Here is a 19,138-nt window from a genome sequence, read left to right as displayed (position 1 = left end):
GTATTAATTACAAGGTATTGCTACTGACCTATAAAGCCCTAAACGGCTTAGCTCCAGTCTATTTAACGGATCTTCTATCACCCTATAATCCATCGCGCTCTTTAAGATCACTAAATTCAAGGCTTTTGGTCATACCTAGGATATCCAGAACCACCAAAGGAGGGAGAGCATTCTCACATTTGGCTCCAAAACTCTGGAATAGTCTTCCTGATACTGTTCGTTGCTCAGACTCGCTCTCCCAGTTTAAAACTAGATTAAAGTCGCATCTCTTCAGCCAGGCATTCATATAATCCTACAGTTCAAACTACAATCCGGCCTCTAGCTCATAAATGCCAGAGGAGAACTGGCCCCCGACTGAGCCTGGGTTCTCCCAAGGTTTTTTTTTTTCTCCATTAGGTCACCTGATGGAGTTTTAGGACACCATTAGGTCACTTGATGAGGTTTTTCGGTTCCTTGCCACTGTTGCCTTTGGCTTGCTCAGTTGGGGATATTTTGGGGATATTAATTTAATTTTATCAATCAATAAATTCCTCTTGAAACAAACTTTGTTGTATTATTTTAATTTAATACTGTGAAGCTGCTTTGATACAATCTGTATTGTGAAAAGCGCTATACAAATAAACTTGACTTGACTTGACTTTAAAGAAATTGATGGCAAAATTTTGGAAGAAACCGTACAACACCTTAAAACATCAACATGCGCCCTTGACACACTTCCCACATCTTTTTTCAAAAGTGTGCTAAACAGTTTAGAAGCAGATCTTCTAGAAGTGGTAAATGCCTCACTTCTCTCTGGGAGTTTTCCAAACTGCAGTTGTCAAGCCCCTCCTGAAAAAGAGCAATCTGGATAAGACCATATTAAGCAACTATAGACCGATCTCAAATCTTCCTTTCATAGGCAAGATCATTGAAAAAGTTGTCTTCAATCAGCTGAACAAATTCTTAAGCTCGAATGGATACTTTGACAATTTTCAATCTGGTTTCCGACCGCATCACAGCACAGAGACAGCGCTCATAAAGATAATAAACGATATTCACTTAAATACTGACTCAGGAAAATTATCAGTGCTGGTACTACTCGACCTCAGTGCTGCATTTGACACTGTCGATCATAACATACTTCTTGACAGGATGGAAAACTGGGTGGGGCTTTCTGGGATAGTCCTAAAATGGTTCAGGTCATACTTAGATGGGAGAGGTTATTATGTTAGTATAGGAGACCATAAGTCTGAGTGGACATCCATGACATGCGGAGTACCTCAAGGCTCAATTCTTGCGCCACTCCTGTTCAACCTGTATATGCTCCCAATGAGCCAAATAATGAGAAATAACCAAATTGCTTACCACAGCTATGCAGACGACACACAGATCTACTTAGCCCTATTGCCTAACAATTACAGCCCCATTGACTCCTTGTGCCGATGCATTGACGAAGTCAACAGTTGGATGTGTCAAAACTTTCTTCAATTAAACAAAGACAAAACTGAAGTTATTGCGTTTGGAAACAAAGATGAAGTTCTCAAGGTGAACGCATACCTTCACTCTAGGGGTCAAACAACTAAAAATCAAGTCAGGAATCTTGGTGTGATACTAGAGTCAGACCTTAGTTTCAGTAGTCATGTCAAAGCAATAACTAAATCAGCATACTATCATCTGAAAAATATTGCAAGAATTAGATGCTTTGTTTCCAGACAAGACTTAGAGAAACTTGTGCATGCTTTCATCCCCAGCAGGGTGGATTATTGTAATGGGCTCCTCACTGGCCTTCCCAAAAAGACCATAAGACAGTATCATACAGAACGCTGCCGCTAGGATTCTGAGCAGAACCAGAAAATATGAACATATCACACCAGTCCTCAGGTCTTTACACTGGCTCCCAGTTAGATTTAGGATTGATTTTAAAGTATTATTACTGGTATATAAATCATTCAATGGCCTAGGACCTCAATACATTGCAGATATGCTCACTGAATATAAACCCAACAGATCACTCAGATCATTAGGATCATATCAGCTAGAAATACCAAGGGTTCACTCTAAGCATGGTGAGTCTGCTTTTAGCTATTATGCCAGCCGCAGCTGGAATCAGCTTCCAGAAGAGATCAGATGTGCTCCTACAGTGGTCACATTCAAATCCAGACTCAAAACACTTCTGTTTAGCTGTGCATTTACTGAATGAGCACTGTGCCGCTGTTCGTCCGACTGTTTGTACTGTACTGTATTTTATTTTATTTTTCTAAACTGTTTTAATTATTCTTATTTCTTTTAATTATTTTAATTTCTCCTATGTCAGCAGGGCATTTAGCCCGTAACTGTAAATGCCCACTCAGAAGGTGTAAAAGAAAGTGATAATGTGAAAGTGACGTGTATTAATGTGGGTTTGAAAGTAGAACAGTATTTAAATGATGATATTAAAGTTTTCGTCTGAGAAAGAATGTGAACGCAGTGCTAAAGAAAGTGAAAAGAACGTGTGAGTAAATGAGGGAGAAAAGAAAGTTAAAGGAAAGTTGATAGATGGAAGTTGTAAGAAGATCGAAGGTTAAAAGAAGGAAAGATTTAAGTCTTAAGGGAATCCTTTGAAGGAAAGATCTATAATAATATTCTTTTTTTTATTTTTAAAAGTACTGTATTTTATTTTATTTTTCTAAACTGTTTTAATTATTCTTATTTCTTTTTATTATTTTAATTTCTTCTATGTAAAGCACTTTGAATTGCCATTGTGTATGAAATGTGCTATATAAATAAACTTGCCTTGCCTTGTGTGTGTGTGTGTGTGTGTGTGTGTGTGTGTGTGTGTGTGTGTGTGTGTGTGTGTGTGTGTGTGTGTGTGTGTGTGTGTGTGTGTGTGTGTGTGTGTGTGTTGTAAAGTCACATAGAAAGTTTCGTTATCTTTCTGGCTGAGAGAAAGGGGGTTTGGAATTCCTTGAGGCTCATGCACCTGTCTCTGGGGACTCTCCTAAGGTGCCATAAATGTCGAGAGAGAGCATTTGTTGCAGACTAGCTGGAGACGACGTGTGACTTGTAAATGGGAGTTCAGAGGCCAAAGCTTGGATTTTAAGAATGAATGTGCCTTTGTGTTCAGATTCAAGAGCCATGATTCATTCATTCAGAAGCAAATGAAATTAATGATTTGCTCATCCGCAACACACTGTTTCTTAAAAAAATTATAACAAAATCACCAGATGGCTCCATTTATAAAATGAATTACCATCACACTGATGACCAAATTAGACGAGTATAAATAGGCTTGTTTGAGATGAGCAAAATCTGCGCAGAATCGATCAGCGGTGATCAGCGCGAGATGCATGCCGGTTAGAAATGAGTCCGAGTGCGGTCCGCCTTGCTCTGATGTCATGCTGACGTATGTCAAAAATCTCTCGCGAGCGCAAGGCGCACCTGTCGGATTCTGCAGTCGCGCGCAGTTGCTCTCCACCGACTGCGCTGATCAAAAGCACGATGGGAAACGACTTGCTGACGACACAGCTTAATGTTCATTGGTTTAAACAACCGTGATGTATTGAACAGAACTTAAATTCCATCCAGTTTATTAGCAACACTGTGCACGAGCGTGAATCCGGTGAATCCCGCGATATCCATCTTTTATCTCGCAGGTGTCAGATCCACTACGAGAAGAGAGAACTGTCCGTCTTGCCTGCGCTTTTTTCACTCATCCCCTCACTGCAGCCGCCTACTCTCGCGTACATTTCAGGCGAGGCAAGGCGCATCTCAAACAAGCCTATTATCAGTCAAAAGCATATTGTTAAAGTTGATTTGTAGTCAAGCTCTGGTAATAATGACTGTGTGTGTTTATCTGTTCCAGATTCAGGTGTGTCTTCAGGAGCTGTAGCAGGAATATGTGCTGTTGTTCTGCTGGTCGTGGCTGCAGCTGCTGCTGTGATTTACTATCGCCACTGGAAATCTACACAAGCAGGACAAGATGGCAAGTATTTTATACAGCTGATTTGACAGGATGGAAGTATGAGATTTATTGAACCAAAAAAAATCTTAAAAAATATGTGTATTTTTATTCAAATTAACTAAAGTAATCTGAGTTAATCTCGTTTGTTGTTGTTGTTTATACAGACGTCACGAGGCAGAACAATCCTGATGAGGTAAGATGTGCACTGAATCTGTCTGCAAAAAAAAAAAAAAAAAAAAAAAAAAACTGATTTTACAACCGATACTAATTTGTGAGAACTGCAATTCTCACAAGTGTTCACACTGTCAGTTCAAATCCGATTATTTTCCGATTGGAATATGATTTAAATTATTGACTGTCCAGTATTGTAACTGTTCAGATCCAATTTGAGTGTCCTGTGGCGCTGTTTTTTTTTTTTTTTTTTTGGGGGGGAATAACTGCACTGGTTTCTATGGCAATGACATTGCATTGGTAGGCATGCAGCAAAAACAACAACTGCAACATGGAATGGTTGCAATTCAGATACAGACGCAGTAGTCCAGCGCAGCCGCTACATATTGTCAGTGGTAGCCTAAATACTGTCTATATGTGTATCTGCCGGGCTGGGCAACAGCATCTTCTAAGGCAGTGGCAGAACCCTAGGAGGGGCTGGAATGTGCGGCTTTATTCCATGCCTGTCGTCTCCGCGGGTTTTAGAAAATGTGCCCTACTAGCGTCAATTACGTCCCTTCACCTCCATTCACAAATCCTCTCTCCGTGGCCTCATAGTAAAGTGGGATAGTAAAGGGTCCAGTTAAATAAATAATAATATGAATTTATTGTGAATCACAAAAGTAAATAACAATAACGAATTGGGATTCGTTAGAAGGACTCACGGCCCAAACGAAAATGATATAACAATAAAGTAGAATTCATTTTAACAAAAATGAATAGAGAAATAAATCAATAAAGTTGTATTATCGTCAGAGAGACCCAAGGCCTAAAATAACAAACAAAGCCCAATCTAACGAAATTAAACAACAACGTAAATAACCTAACACAAAGAAAAGAAAACGAACTACAATAAAGCTAACTACTCTCCTCAAAAACATAGGATAAATTAGTTCCAAACAAAAGGGGCAGGTCTCTCCTACATTACCACATTCGAAATAAAAAAAAAGCGCAAGCAAAGGAAACACGAAAATAATATTTTGATCTGGCAGCTGGCAGGAAGTCTGAGCCATTGCGACCGACCCGAAGCCGCAACAGTCCCCTCTGGGTGCTTTTCAATATCCCTCCTCATCTCCTGGCTCCTGAATATGGAAAAATGTAAAATTTTAACTATTCAGGACCATGACATGATTAATATGTATAATATCCCAATTAAAAATGAAGTCAGATACTTGGGTATTATAATTTCTAAAGATAAAAAGGTTAGAGAAACATCCAACATAGAAAATATCATTCAGAAAAATAGAACTATTCTTAACAGTTGGCTTCAAAGAGACTTATCTGTTTTTGGACGCATTTTACTTACTAAAACGCATAGCTTGTCAAGACTTACCTTCCCAGCCTACTCATTGCATATACCCGACAAATTAATTTAGAAGATCAATCAAGATAATTTCAATTTTATATGGAAAAATAAATATCATTATGTAAATAAAAGCGATACAGTGAAACCTGCCAAAGAAGGGGGGTTAAATGCCATTGACTTTGACCCAATGAATGGTACCATCAAATGAAAATGGTTACAAAATTTTATTATAAAATGTGATCATTTTTGGTTTGATTTCCCCTTCAAAATCTTCAAAATGTTTGGTGGCATACATTTCTTGTTAAGATATGACTTCAACATTTCCAAACTGCCGATTAAGCTTTCAACTTTCCATCAACAGGTTCTCCAATACTGGAAACTCATATACAAACATAACTTTACTCCTCACCCGGTCCCAATATGGAATAACATAAGTATATTAATTAAGGGAAAATCTTTTTTCTACAGTGAATGGATGGAAAAGGGTGTCTGGTCGATTGTTCATTTATTAGATAATTGTGGTAACTTCTTAACATATGATGTTTTCACCCGGAAATACAGTTTGATGTGCACTGAGAGGCAATTTAAAACTGTAATTCAGGCAATCCCGCAAGCTCTGATCACTTTAGTAAAAGGCATGTTAACATACTCTGTGGTTATTCCCAGAGAGCCCACGTTAATCATAGGTGCATATAATATAGATAAAAATAAATGTAAAAATACATTTTTTAGAAATGTTCTCACTTCGATCTGCTTCCCTTCACCATTCAAGAGAAAACATATCTTCCAGAAATTTACCAGCAATTGTTTAGTGAAGATAAGAACCAGTTACCTTTCTTTTCCTATTTCACCGAAGGTAAAAGAAGTTCACTTCAAAGTGATGAATGAGATTTATCCATGTAACAACTTCTTGCATCAAAGATTTAATATGGATGTGAATGTTTGTACTTTCTGTAATTCTGACATTGAAACCGCAGAACATCTCTTCTTCTCTTGTAATGTAACCCAGACCTTCTGGGATGCTTTCCAGTACTGGATCATGCACGATACACAAAATATCCCAATTTTAACATATGAATATGTTAAATTTGGTCTTCAAATGGAGAACAGAACAACTGAGTTTGGAGTGAATAATCTGATTTTAATGGCAGAATATTTCATACACAAATGTCGATTTCTTAAAACACCCCCTGTCTTTAATGCCTTTCTAAATGATATGATTCTGTATAAACAATCCCTGGAATGTTGTAAAAAAAAAAAAAAAAGCCCAAAATTTTCATGAATACTTATGCAAACTCATTACTTAGTGTCTGCTGAGTCTCTTGGTCTCTTATCCATTTATTTATGTATTTATTTATTGTTTGTTTGTTTGTTTGTTTGTTTGTTTGTTTGTTTGTTTGTGTTTTGTTTTTGGAAAATGTATCTATGTTTGGTACTCCATGTTCAATTCATGTTATAAGATTGACTGAATATGATTACAATGTGCCTTGTTGTATGTTTGATATATGAATCTTTAATAAAAAAATGTAAAAAATTAAAATTAAAAATTAAAATAAAAGTTTTTAAAAGGACCGCCAGGCGTCAGCTGATCATCCAATTACCGCTGTCAGGCGGCAGCACTGTTAGCAAATCAGCAATGATCTGAAACTCAAGCATACACAGATATTATAAAGACACAAGGAAAAATAAACATAATGCCTGGTTCAGATTACACGATTTTAGCCCGATTTTGGCACGATCCGTTTGACGTAGGGTGTCGTGGGGATTCGTAAACGACAACGGCGTCGGGACGCAAGATTCGATCGTTTCATCTCGTATAGTGTGTCATATGGCGCGTACTCCGTGCCTAAATCAAACATCCGAACGACCGACCGACCGACCGACCGATCGAACGTCTATCCGAACGTCTTGAACTTTCAAACGGGTGACCCACGTGACGACCTGACGTGACGTCGGCGTCTTGAAATTTGCAGCTTTTTAACCATACAAGTATACAAGCTGATATGTAAAGACTATAAATGGACATGATAGGCAATAAATATTGTACCCCAAAAACAACTTTCCTGAATCCTGTGCTTGTGGGGCTATGTGTTTTACTTTCAAAAAGCAGAAATACTGCCTATATAGGCTACAGACATTCAATAGTCTTGACCAGTATAATCATTTTAACTAGTTTTTATTGTTCATTTTATTGCCCATGCAATGTACAATGTTCCCACAGTCCATAAAAAACACTCAAAATAAATGTAGTCTATTATTTAATTTTTTTACTTTTTGATCCAGAAGGTTTTCATATTAGATTTATATATTTGGACTGAATGATCTAATGAATGCTCTGTAGTGTTTATGATATTGAGCTGTGTGTATGATCTGAAAGCATTGTTTGATTTTGAGCACAGAAAAAATGGTTTTGAGTAAATTTCTTTATTTTGACAAGTGTCAGATGTTCTCTGAATGTAGTTTGAAGATTTGGTTTTGTGTTTAAGGTTTTGAGAAAGTGGGTGATGGTTCCAAGAAATGTATTTTAGCAATTCAGGAAAACGTACTCGGTTACTAACGTAACCTCGGTTCTCTCTAGAAGAGGGAACGAGTACTGCGTAAGATATCTTACGCTAGGGGAAAATCCTTTTCCGCGAGATATTGAAGCCAAAAATTATCCTTAATTTTTAATAATGCAAAACGCGTTGCGGCAGCATGCAGACATAGGCGAGACAGCTCGCGCGCCTATTGGCTGCTCTGCGGCAACTGCAGCAGCCTATCGAGCGAGGCCTGGCGTGACGCCAGACCCAATCAGGGTGCTTCGCGCCCGCTGCGTCACGTCCCGCCGAAACGGGCGTGGTCTAGGCCTATAAATACCGCTCGCAGGCAGCTATTATCTGGTTTTTCATCATCGAAGCAACCAGAGCGTGTGCATGCACGGCAAGATACGCAGTACTCGTTCCCTCTTCTAGAGAGAACCGAGGTTACGTTAGTAACCGAGTACGTTCTCTTACGAGAGGTCTCTCGTACTGCGTAAGATATCTTACGCTAGGGGACCCAATGCAAAACGCCGTGCATGCTGAGATCTGACACCAAAGACCCAAGGGCGAAAAGCCCGGGGTTCATATAGTGCACAATCACCCAGGGAACTCACAGGGAGTCCGGGAAGAGGGAGGGGCAAAGCCGCGCTCTTCCACATATGGTAGCGTCGCTTAGACGCGAATTTCATCATACAGACAGGGCGGGGTACGGCCTGAACTGATGGGAAAATGTGGGTCTTACACAGTTTGCCCAGGCACGTCTCGTGCTACTGCTTTCCACTGTCGATCATTGAGCTGTGCTCAGCAGACGCAGCATTCTGAGTTGATAGCATCAAGTCAGATAATACTGGTTAACTTAGACCGACAGCAGCCTGGCCTGCAGGGCGGGAACCTCTAGGTTGTAGAACCTTATAAATGTAGACGGGGAGGCCCAGCCTGCCGCCATACAAATATCTTGCAAGGCAATCCCACTTGACCAGGCCCACGAAGAGGCCACGCCTCTCGTGGAGTGCGCTCTGACACCCAGCGGGCACTGCATGCCCTTGGAGGCATATGCCAGCGCTATAGCGTCAACTATCCATCTGGATAGGCTCTGTTTCGACGCGGCTAGTCCCTTAGAACGCCCGCTAAACGAAACAAAGAGCTGCTCCGTCTGTCTGAAGACAGACGAGCGAGACACATAAGCTCGTAATGCCCTGACCGGGCAAAGGAGGCCCGGAAACTCCCTTTCCTCATCAGGGACCGGTAGGGCTGACAGGGAGATAACCTGCACCCTAAACGGTGTGTTGAGGGATTTTGGAACATAACCGTGCTTAGGTTTGAGTATAACTTTTGAGTCATTAGGCCCAAATTCCATGCACGTCGCGCTCACAGAGAGCGCGTGTAAGTCCCCTATGCGCTTCACTGAAGCGAGAGCCAGCAGAAACACAGTCTTGAAAGACAGATGTTTCAGATCAATTGACTGTAAAGACTCGAATGGTGCACCTTTCATGGCTTCCAGAACCGTAGAAAGGTCCCATACGGGGACTGAGGGGGGTCTGGGAGGATTCAGTCTCTTAGCTCCTCTAAGGAAGCGGATGACCAACTCGTTCCTTCCTATTGACTGACCAAGCGTTGTTCCTGAGAACGCTGCTATAGCCGCCACATAAACTTTGAGCGTGGAAGGGGCCCTGCCCTTATCCAACAGCTCTTGTAGGAAGGAAAGCACCTCCGTCACTCCACAGTCTGTGGGTGACACGCCACGGGCTGTGCACCAGCCCGAAAACACTGACCATTTCGAGGAGTAGAGCCGTCTCGTAGACGGAGCTCTAGCCTGCGTGATCGTGTTTAATACTCCTTTAGGGAGTCCAACATGTACCCGTTGATGGCCCAGACATGAAGGGACCACAATTCCGGGTGAGGATGCCAGATTGAGCCGTGGGCCTGAGAGAGGAGGTCTCTCCTCACTGGTACTGGCCACGGGACAGTGCTTGCTAACTGCATCACGACTGGGAACCAAGGTTGGTTTTCCCAGAACGGTGCCACCAGCAGTACTGAGCATCCTTCTTCCCTGATCCGTTCTATCACCTGAGGCAGGAGAGAGACGGGGGGAAAAGCATAAAGCGGGCGGCGGGGCCACACATGAGCCAGCGCGTCCCTGCTCTTGGAGAAAAATTCCGGACAGTGAGCGTTTTCTTGAGACGCGAACAGGTCTACTTCCGCTCTGCCGAATTTCTTCCACAGCAGTTGGACTGTCTGTGGGTGTAAAGACCATTCGCCTGCCGGAACATTGTTCCTGGACAGTCTGTCTGGTCCTATATTCAGGATCCCAGGCATGTGCGCTGCTCTGAGCGAGCGCAGGTTGCGCTGAGCCCATACCAGGAGGCGTTCTGCTAGCCTGTACAGGTTCCTGGACCTGAGGCCGCCCTGGCGATTTATGTAGGACACCACAGACACGTTGTCCGAGCGGACCAGGACGTGGCGTCCTTTTATTTGGGGACAAAAACGCGTCTGCGCGTTGTCTACTGCCAGCATTTCGAGGCAGTTTATGTGCAGGAGCCTCTCCCGTTCCGACCACTGGCCGAAGAACGGTCTGCCCTCGAACAGCGCTCCCCATCCCGAGGTGGACGCGTCCGTGGACACCACTTTCACCCTTGAGGAAGTCCCCAGGCTTACACCTGACTGGTACCAGTCGTTTGCTCTCCAAGGTTTCAGAGCTGTGACGCACTTCTGATTGACCTTGAGGCGAATCAAACCGGATGCCCACGCTTGGCGTGGGACTCGCGCTTTCAGCCAAAACTGCAGCGGGCGCATGCGGAGCAGGCCCAGCTGGAGTACTGATGATGCTGCGGCCATGAGACCCAGCATCTTCTGAAATCTCTTGAGCAGGACAGACGCGCCGCAGCGGAACGAGTTCGCTGTGCGTTGAATGTCGACCGCGCGCTGTGGCAATAGTCGCGCTATCATGGACAGCGAGTCCAACTCTGTGCCCAGGAAAGATATCTTCTGACTGGGTGACAGAGAGCTCTTCGCCCAATTGACACTGAGACCCAAATTCTCGAGGTGATCGAGTAAAACAGTCGTGTGTTCTATGAGCACTGAGCGCGATTGCGCTAGAATCAGCCAATCGTCCAAATAGTTCAGTACTCGCACGCCTCTTATTCTGAGGGGTGCGAGCGCCGCATCCATGCACTTCGTAAATGTACGGGGTGCCAGGGATAAGCCGAACGGCAGGACTGTGTACTGATATGCCTGGCCCTCGAAGGCGAATCTCAAATATCGCCTGTGACGTGACGCTATCTGTATTTGAAAATACGCGTCTTTCAGATCTATTGACACAAACCAATCTCCTTGGCGAACCTGCGCGAGGATTTGTCTGGTCGTGAGCATCCTGAACCGTCGCTTCACAAGCACTCTGTTCAGTTGTCTTAGATCTAGTATGGGTCTGAGACCCCCTGTCTTTTTTCGGTACCAGGAAGTATCTGCTGTATAGCCCTCCTTCGCTCTGAACTTGAGAGAGAGGCTCTATGGCCCCTTTGTTCAATAGTTTCGCCACTTCGGCTCGAAGTAAATGTGCTACTTCTGCTTTTACCGTGGTCTCGACGCGCGCCGCATAGCGGCGAGGGCGCCGGCGAAACTGTAGCGAATAGCCTCTTTTTATAATGTCCAGCACCCACTTCGAAACCCCGGGCAGCTTTGCCCATGCGTCTGCATGAATAGCTAGGGGTTGAATACGCTCGCTTAGCGATGGAGAAGCTTCGGCGTGCTGCAACACAAGCGTCGTGCTCGTGACATTTGAGGCATGGGGCGCGCTGATAACAGCGGGCAGATTGCCCGCGCTCGACTCCTCTGCGGCGGTCAGCCGCGAGGGGGAGGGCTGGGCGGTTCCCGTAGGAACTGTCATGTCTATGTGTGGATGTGGGCGCGGGCACACTTATCACACCGAAAGCATTGTTCGCTTGAGTGAAGCGAATCCACGCTGGTTTCGTTTTTACAGAAACCGTGAGACATGCATAACGTGGCGTTAGTGGGCACTGGGTAGTGGGCACATTCACCATGTTTGAAGCGCAACCGATCTGAGTCGGTTTTATGTGCGCGAGCCCTGTGTGACAGGCTGTGCTTGTGTGTAGGGATGGGCACTGGACAGTGGGCATTCTTACTACACATGAGACACCATCGGCCGTGGCCGGGACACCAGAAAATACACTCTTTTGGGGATTTATCTGGGTAGCCGTGAAAACGGCATTTGTGTGTAGGCAAGTGGGTGACAGAACCGGCTTGTTGGCTGCAGAAAACACTGGAACAGTCACATTTGCTGGAACTGGACGAGCGAATAGCTTTGGTGTGAGTCCGGCCACAGCGGGACTGGAACACCGTCGTTTTCCTAGGCGTGCTAGGACGACTTCGGGGCCTCGGGCTTTACCGCAATCCTAGGTCGCGGACCACGCATGGCGGGGCGGCGACCGGATGAGCGGGAGCGCGGTCTCGCGCTTCGGGCCTGGCGGCGCTGCGAAGTGGCGGCAGTGGACGGTGGCTGGGGCTGTGAGCTCTGTGCAGACGGTTTCGCACGGCCTGCTGCAGAGCTGGAGCGCTTCGGGAGGAAGTGCTTCATAGCCTGTGACGCTTTCTGTACCTCTGCGAATCTCTCCGCAAAATCCTTGACGGAGGATCCAAAGAGGCCCGTGGTGGAAAGCGGGGCGTCGAGGAACGCGGTGCGCTCGGACTCGGCCATTTCCGAGAGCGTCAGCCAGAGGTGTCTCTCGGTCACAGTGAGAGAGGCCATATTCCGTCCAATGGCCTGCGCTGCAGACTTAGTAGCACGGAGAGCGAGGTCCGTGGCACTCCTTAAGTCCGGCACGCAGATCGCGTTAGGTCCTTCCTCGTCCAGCTTACGGAGGAGATCGGCCTGGAAGATCTGTAACGTGGCCATGGTGTGCAGCGCTGATGCAGCTTGCCCGGCGGCGGCGAAAGCGCGGCGGAGCAGGCTTGACGTCGTGCGGCAAGCTTTAGAGGGTAGGGCCAGCTTAGCACGCCGTCCAGCGGAGGGCGGACATAAGTGGGCCGCTATCGCCTCTTCGACCGGCGGCAGCGAAAGGTATCCCCTGTTCTTGGCATCGTCAATTGCAGAGAATGCCAAAGAGACAGCAGGACGCACTCTAGCTGAATAGGGGGCGTTCCATGACTTAGCGACTTCTTCGTGTAGCTCAGGAAGAAAGGGCGCTGGTCTGGACGCAGGCGAAGCGCGCTCCCCAGGCAGGAAAAAGCCATCCAGCCGGTTGTGAGCGGGCTGCTCGGGCGAAGACCACTCGAGGCCGAGGCTCGCCGCGGCCTGTGCGAGTACTCGCATGAGCTCCGTCTCGATGGACGCTCTCTTGCCTGACGGTGTGTGGGCAGGGGGCGCGGGGTCCTCAGAGCCCGCCCAATCCTCACTGCCTGACGCCAGGATAGAGCAGGAATCATCCTCTCCCAGCAGGGCTTCCTCGTCAGCGATGTCAACGGAAGCGGCGGCAGACAGCGGCCGCTGTCCGTCAGGAAGAGAGGCTGACGAAGCCGGTGAAGCAAGCGGGCGAACCGGCGAGCTTTGGCGGCTGGGGGAAAGTTCCGGGACCCGCTGGGCATATATATATATATATATATATATATATATATATATATATATATAGAGAGAGAGAGAGAGAGAGAGAGAGAGAGAGAGAGAGAGAAAATAGAATAGAATAGAAGAGAAAGTGTTAGTATTAATTGATCAAGTGTTTTATGCCAGTATATCACGAAACGCTCAGCATGAAACTTTGCGCGTTAAGTTCATATTCTGAGTCCATCTGCTTGCCTGTAGCCTATATAGTAGCCTAGCCTACAGCCTACTTCCCTAATAAGGTGCAAGATTGGTCTTTCATATCACTGTATTAGTCCATTAAGCTAGCGTTTGTCCCGACGGAAGGGGAATCCTTGAGTATGAGGTATTGAGGGAAACCAATTATAATCCCGTTCATGGTAGAGAAAGCTGATGACATGTAGGCTACAGGGAAAGTAACAATGAAGTTATTGAATGAAACATAAACACAGCTTTTGTGTGTTTATCATCTTTTCCGCATATACTGACACAGATAATCATTTTCATTTTATGAATGAATGTCTTCGTCAACAACACGCGCTTTTGCACCCCCTGCTGGTGAGGTCGACTAACCGCAGATGGAGAGTATGCTCGGCAATCTACTGCTTTTCCTGCAGTTCCTGGACGTCAATGTTGAATTTACTGTCGAATTTGAACCACTGAATTTGTGGAAGCGAATTTGCAAAGCGAAATAAAATGGACCGAAAATTGCCTGTTGAATATTATTGGTTGTATTTTTATACAGTTTGAATATTTTGGAAGTGAAATATGAAAGGTGAATATGGATTATTGAATTTTTAATAATGAAAAGGTGTTTGAAATGTTTTTAATTGAAATATTCAGATTAAATATTCAACCATGTTGAATTTCAGCCCATAAAAATGCAAGCCGTAAAAATACAATGCATTAAAATGCAAGCATGGTTGCAATGCAATGCCTATTTTTTTTTTCCCAAGTAGTGCAATTCAACAGGCTTTTTATTTCAAAAACATTTGACATTATTTTACTTCTATATGTGCGCGAGTGAGTGAGTGAGCAACAGTGAGTGTCAGTGTGTATATGTATGTGAATGAGTGCGTGTATGTGCGAGTGAATGTGTGTGTGAGACGGCTCGCGATGACTGGTCGGAAAGCAACGTGTAGTCTGACATATTTCTTGTCCACGACATGACAAGATTTTTAGGAGTCAATATCGTGTAATCTGACACCGTGACTATCGTAACAGACACAAAAATCTTGTAATCTGAACCAGGCATAACGTAACAGACATACTGCTATGTTGGCGTAGCCTCCTGTTTTTCGCATACTAGAGAAGTATTGGATTTCAGACGCAGCGCATGTCTCTATTATATTGTCATTTTCTGCTCGTCCGGAAAACTTTGTTTCAGCAGCGACTTCCAGCATGTTTTCTAAAACAAAGTCTGACATGTTTACGCTTTATGTGGTGTGCGAAAGTGACATAAACCACGCGAAATCCGATCAGAGCAGTCAGACTGAAACAGATTTTCAGAAATGTAATTTGAATAGGATTTCAGACTGTTAGTCCAAATCTGATTTTTGTGCACATCCGATTAAAATCCGATAAACAACACACACACAAAAATCACATGAAATCCCATTCAAATTTGATTGAATCCCATTCAAATCATATTTCTGGAAATCCGTTTCAGTCTGACTGCTCTAATAGATTTTGCGTGGTTTATGTGACTTTCTCACAATAGCCTACATAAAATGTAAATGTCAGACGCTGTTTTAGGAAACTTTCTGCCGCTGCCTCAGAAGACACAGTAGTCCAGCACAATGGCTACACATTGTCATGTAAATACGTCAACATCTCTATTGCAAACCACAGTGTGAACGTTGCCTATGTAGCCCGAAATGGATTTGTAGAAATCATATTTCATGTGAATTATTATTATTTTTTTTATTTTTTTTTATTTTTTTGCCTTTCACACTTTTAAATATGATCAGATTTCAATCTCATATGGACAAAAATCTGATTTGGACTGACAGTCTGAACGAGGCTTTAAGGGATAGTTAACCCACATATGAAAATTACTCTCCCTCAAGTTGTTCCAAACCTGTGTGAATTTCTTCTTTTGAACAAAATAATATATTAGAGAATGTTGGTAACCACACAACTGGCTGTAGCCATTGACTTTCATTGTATTTTGTTCCTACTATGGAAGTCAGTGGCTCCTGTCTGGTTACCAACGCTCTTCAAATATCTTTTGTGTTCAACAGAAGAAAGAAATTCATACCGGGTTGGAACAACTTGAGGTTGAGTAAATGATGACAGAATTTTCATATTTGAGTAAACGATCTAAGTGTTCAGCATGTATTTCTGCATTCAGAAATCACTCATCAGAGGTAAAAACATTTGTTTTAACCTTCTGTAAATGTGTGTTGTTGTTTTTTCAGAGTTATCGTTTGGAAGTCTCAATTCCCTAATCAGAAAGAGATGCCACTGATCCCTGCTGATAATAGGTTCTCCAGTTTGTAACGGTAGCAATCCGGTCAGATGTGTTTTCAAATACCTTTTGGAAGTGGTTGAAAGTGGACAAGCTCAGAACGTTTTACACCCCCTTTACACCTGTATTTAATGTTGTCCACTTGTGATCCGAATGAACAACACATCTTAATAGCAGGTGTAAATGGGGCCTGAAGTGGTATTTTCAACAGGAATCCTTGAGAAATGAAACAGTTTCCTGTCCACACTCATGCTTTGGGTTTTGGTTTGTTTGTTTGTTTCACATTTTATAAAAGTGTGTTTATTGATACAACATGAATATTACTTTAAAAAAAGATGTCAGATGTTTACTTTACTAAATGCCTTCACTGTGGAAATGTGCAAAAATGAATTGTTCTTCTTTGTATTTTGTTTTAACATGCATTTTGTAAATTGTAATATTCTGCCTTTAAGCATTTGAGATGTTGATCAGTTTTGTTTATGTCCAAGTTCTTGCAAAAGGAAGATGGAGACCTGTGGGGCGTTCGAGGTAAAGATTCACAACTTTACTTTATTTGTCCATTATAGATTATAGTTTGTTTTGTCCATCTCTATTTCTTTCAGTTCTGCTCATGAAGCATGTTTGGCTGTTATATTTGTTCAAAGTGCTTGTTACATCATGTAATTGTTTTTTTGTGTGTGTGTGTGTTTTGTTTTTTTATGTGTTAGCATTCTAAAAAATGGTCACTGTGTGATGGAAATGATCGCATACACCTGCATTATCTGCATTCTCAGTCCAGTCTCTACCACCAAATTCCAGGAACATGAACAGGAAATAATGGAATAAAAAAGTAAGTTTGACCCCAGTTTTAAACATAATCTGTGTTTAGTTCTGTTGGTTCATTTGTGTTTTAGTTTGGTTTTGTTCTGTTTCTGTTTCCCCATGTTCCCTGCCATTGTTATTTACCTTGGTTGTTAATTTGGTTCGCTGTTTCATTGATTACTAAATGTTTGTTTAAGGATATGTCTACATTAATCTGGATATACACTTTAAAACAGTATTTTCATTTTAAAACGCTCTCCGTCCACACTAGCCTTTTCATACATTTTCCAAAAGTTTCTCATTCACACTGAAACATCAATAAACTCTAAAATCACCTGACTGCGCGTGAAACCTCATTAAAGCTCATTGATAATGCTTTTTCAAAAAGCTCAGTATTAACAGTAATCACAGGACAAAAACACCATCTCAGTGTGGACGGAAGGCCAAAACGGAGAGAAAAAGATCTGTTTCCAACGAAAACGTATTAGTGTGGACATGGCCTAAGCCTCACAGACGGAACATACAGTTCTCATGCTATTCTTCTGATAGAATAATTTTATTTAGTAAAATATCTCACCATTCACTGATGTGTCCATGTCGATCTTAGTCACCATTATATGCCGCATTATTTTGCCATAGGACAGCATTTGTGAGCACAGTTTCTACCATATTTGCAGGATTGTGATATGAAGAGTGTGCAAAGTAACGTATATTTAGCAACAGTGAGAAAGTGAATTGCACATAACAGGCACAACACCGGTATAAACAAAGGTTCAATATGTGTCACATGACTAAACATGCGTCATTGTTTTAAAATAACTTTGGTTTTGGCCTCATCCACTATAAATACATCATACATGACATAAAAAAAAAACTTTTAAAATAACAGTCGATTTGACTCATGTGTTTATATGGCTAAGGATTCATTTGAACAGCTTGTGTGAATGTCAAACGTTCAGTTATTTCTGATAAACTCAAAAATAATTGCAAACAAACATCAAGTTAATTTAAGAAAATAGATGTTATATAGGCTCAACTTTACAGTTTTTTGTTTAGTTTTTTTACATGTACAGCTTTTTGAATACGTTACTCCGGTAACAGATCTCATAAACCACATCAAGCAGGATAAACCTGAGAATGAAAGAGAAATTTGAACAATTAGAAGTCTTTTCCCATTGTTCTGTCACAATGGGTTGCAGAAAACTAGTAGCAAACAAATACAGTATTTAATAATTAATCCAAACAATGAACACACAGGAGTTCACTGGAATTAGTTTAGCAAAACAACCTCCTAAAACGCAAACAACACTGAACAAAGAATTGAGGCTTAGGCCATGTCCACACTAATACGTTTTCGTTGGAAACAGATCTTTTTCTCTCCGTTTTGGCCTTCCGTCCACACTGAGATGGTGTTTTTGTCCTGTGATTACTGTTAATACTGAGCTTTTTGAAAAAGCATTCCCAAGTGGATCAATTTGAAAATGTCGTTATCACATTGCCTGGACTGTAAAAAGGGTGAAGACTAACCAAGAGAAGGTGAATTCCTGGTTAGGACACTAGATGGCGCTCTAGTAAAGAATACAGAATTGTATATCTTTTACACCTTGAAGGCGACCCCATATTAAAGCAACTCTCTCTATCTCTATTTCTAAAACTGGGAGTATGTAAGTTTGGTACAAAATTCAGCAAAAAGAGCTATAGATTTCTTGCTTCTATTGCTACATTCAGTACTGCCCTTATGGGAAATTGCAATGTAAGAATGTGCAGGGAGACTAAGGATATAACACGAGTCAATAGGAAATGTTTTCTCATTAAAATCAGTTGATTGTTTATGACAATCCAGGCTTTGTTAACAATACAGAAGCATCGGGTATAAACACACATGATGTGGGGATATTAAATACATTCAAGAAAGCACAGTGACAGCTTAGTGTTGCGGTAGTATGGTTATCAACAAAGAGGGTCATGTGTCACTGTGCACGTTTATTAATAGGTTTTATTATCAAGTAGTGTGAGAACTGTAATGAGTTGGGTGCTTGGGCCAATAGAGGGCAGTACTAAAAGTGAAGTGAATTCTCTAGTGTAAGTACCCTGTAAATCCAGAGTTCTCGCGAGAGCTCAAATTGAATTTGCTCAGCGAGTTACTGTAGCATCGAGTAATGATGCTCATTAAATATGCCCTTGTATCCGAGCTGCACCAATCACATCGGGTTATCTGATATAGGCGGGCCAGAGGCGAGCTAAACAGATGACGACAGCGCTGTGACATCAAAGTCATTAGTAAACATTGCAAGATGCCTATGGATGAACACCAGTTGTTTGA

At 42.7% G+C, this 19,138-nt stretch overlaps 1 protein-coding gene across 8 annotated transcripts in view; it reads left to right on the top strand.

The window, feature by feature from the left end:
* LOC309475986 (cell adhesion molecule CEACAM3-like) overlaps positions 1 to 19,138 on the top strand; it is a 78,645-nt gene that overhangs the window by 55,102 nt on the left and 4,405 nt on the right. For 4 of the 8 annotated variants that reach the window (XM_082139036.1, XM_082139038.1, XM_082139035.1 and 1 more), the window contains 3 exons: positions 3,821 to 3,940; positions 4,084 to 4,112; positions 5,797 to 6,745. In XM_082139036.1, the coding sequence (XP_081995162.1) occupies positions 3,821 to 3,940; positions 4,084 to 4,112; positions 5,797 to 6,717 (1,070 nt within the window). In that variant the 3' untranslated portion in view covers positions 6,718 to 6,745. Of the gene's footprint in view, positions 1 to 3,820; positions 3,941 to 4,083; positions 6,746 to 15,964; positions 16,543 to 16,721; positions 16,844 to 19,138 lie in introns of those variants that run through there. The other 4 variants (XM_082139041.1, XM_082139040.1, XM_082139039.1 and 1 more) reach the window with 4 other exon arrangements.

The sequence above is a fragment of the Leuciscus leuciscus genome (genome assembly GCF_965113295.1).
Source record: "Leuciscus leuciscus genome assembly, chromosome: 15".
NCBI lineage: Eukaryota > Metazoa > Chordata > Actinopteri > Cypriniformes > Leuciscidae > Leuciscus > Leuciscus leuciscus.
This window is presented reverse-complemented; position numbering and strand designations above follow the sequence as displayed.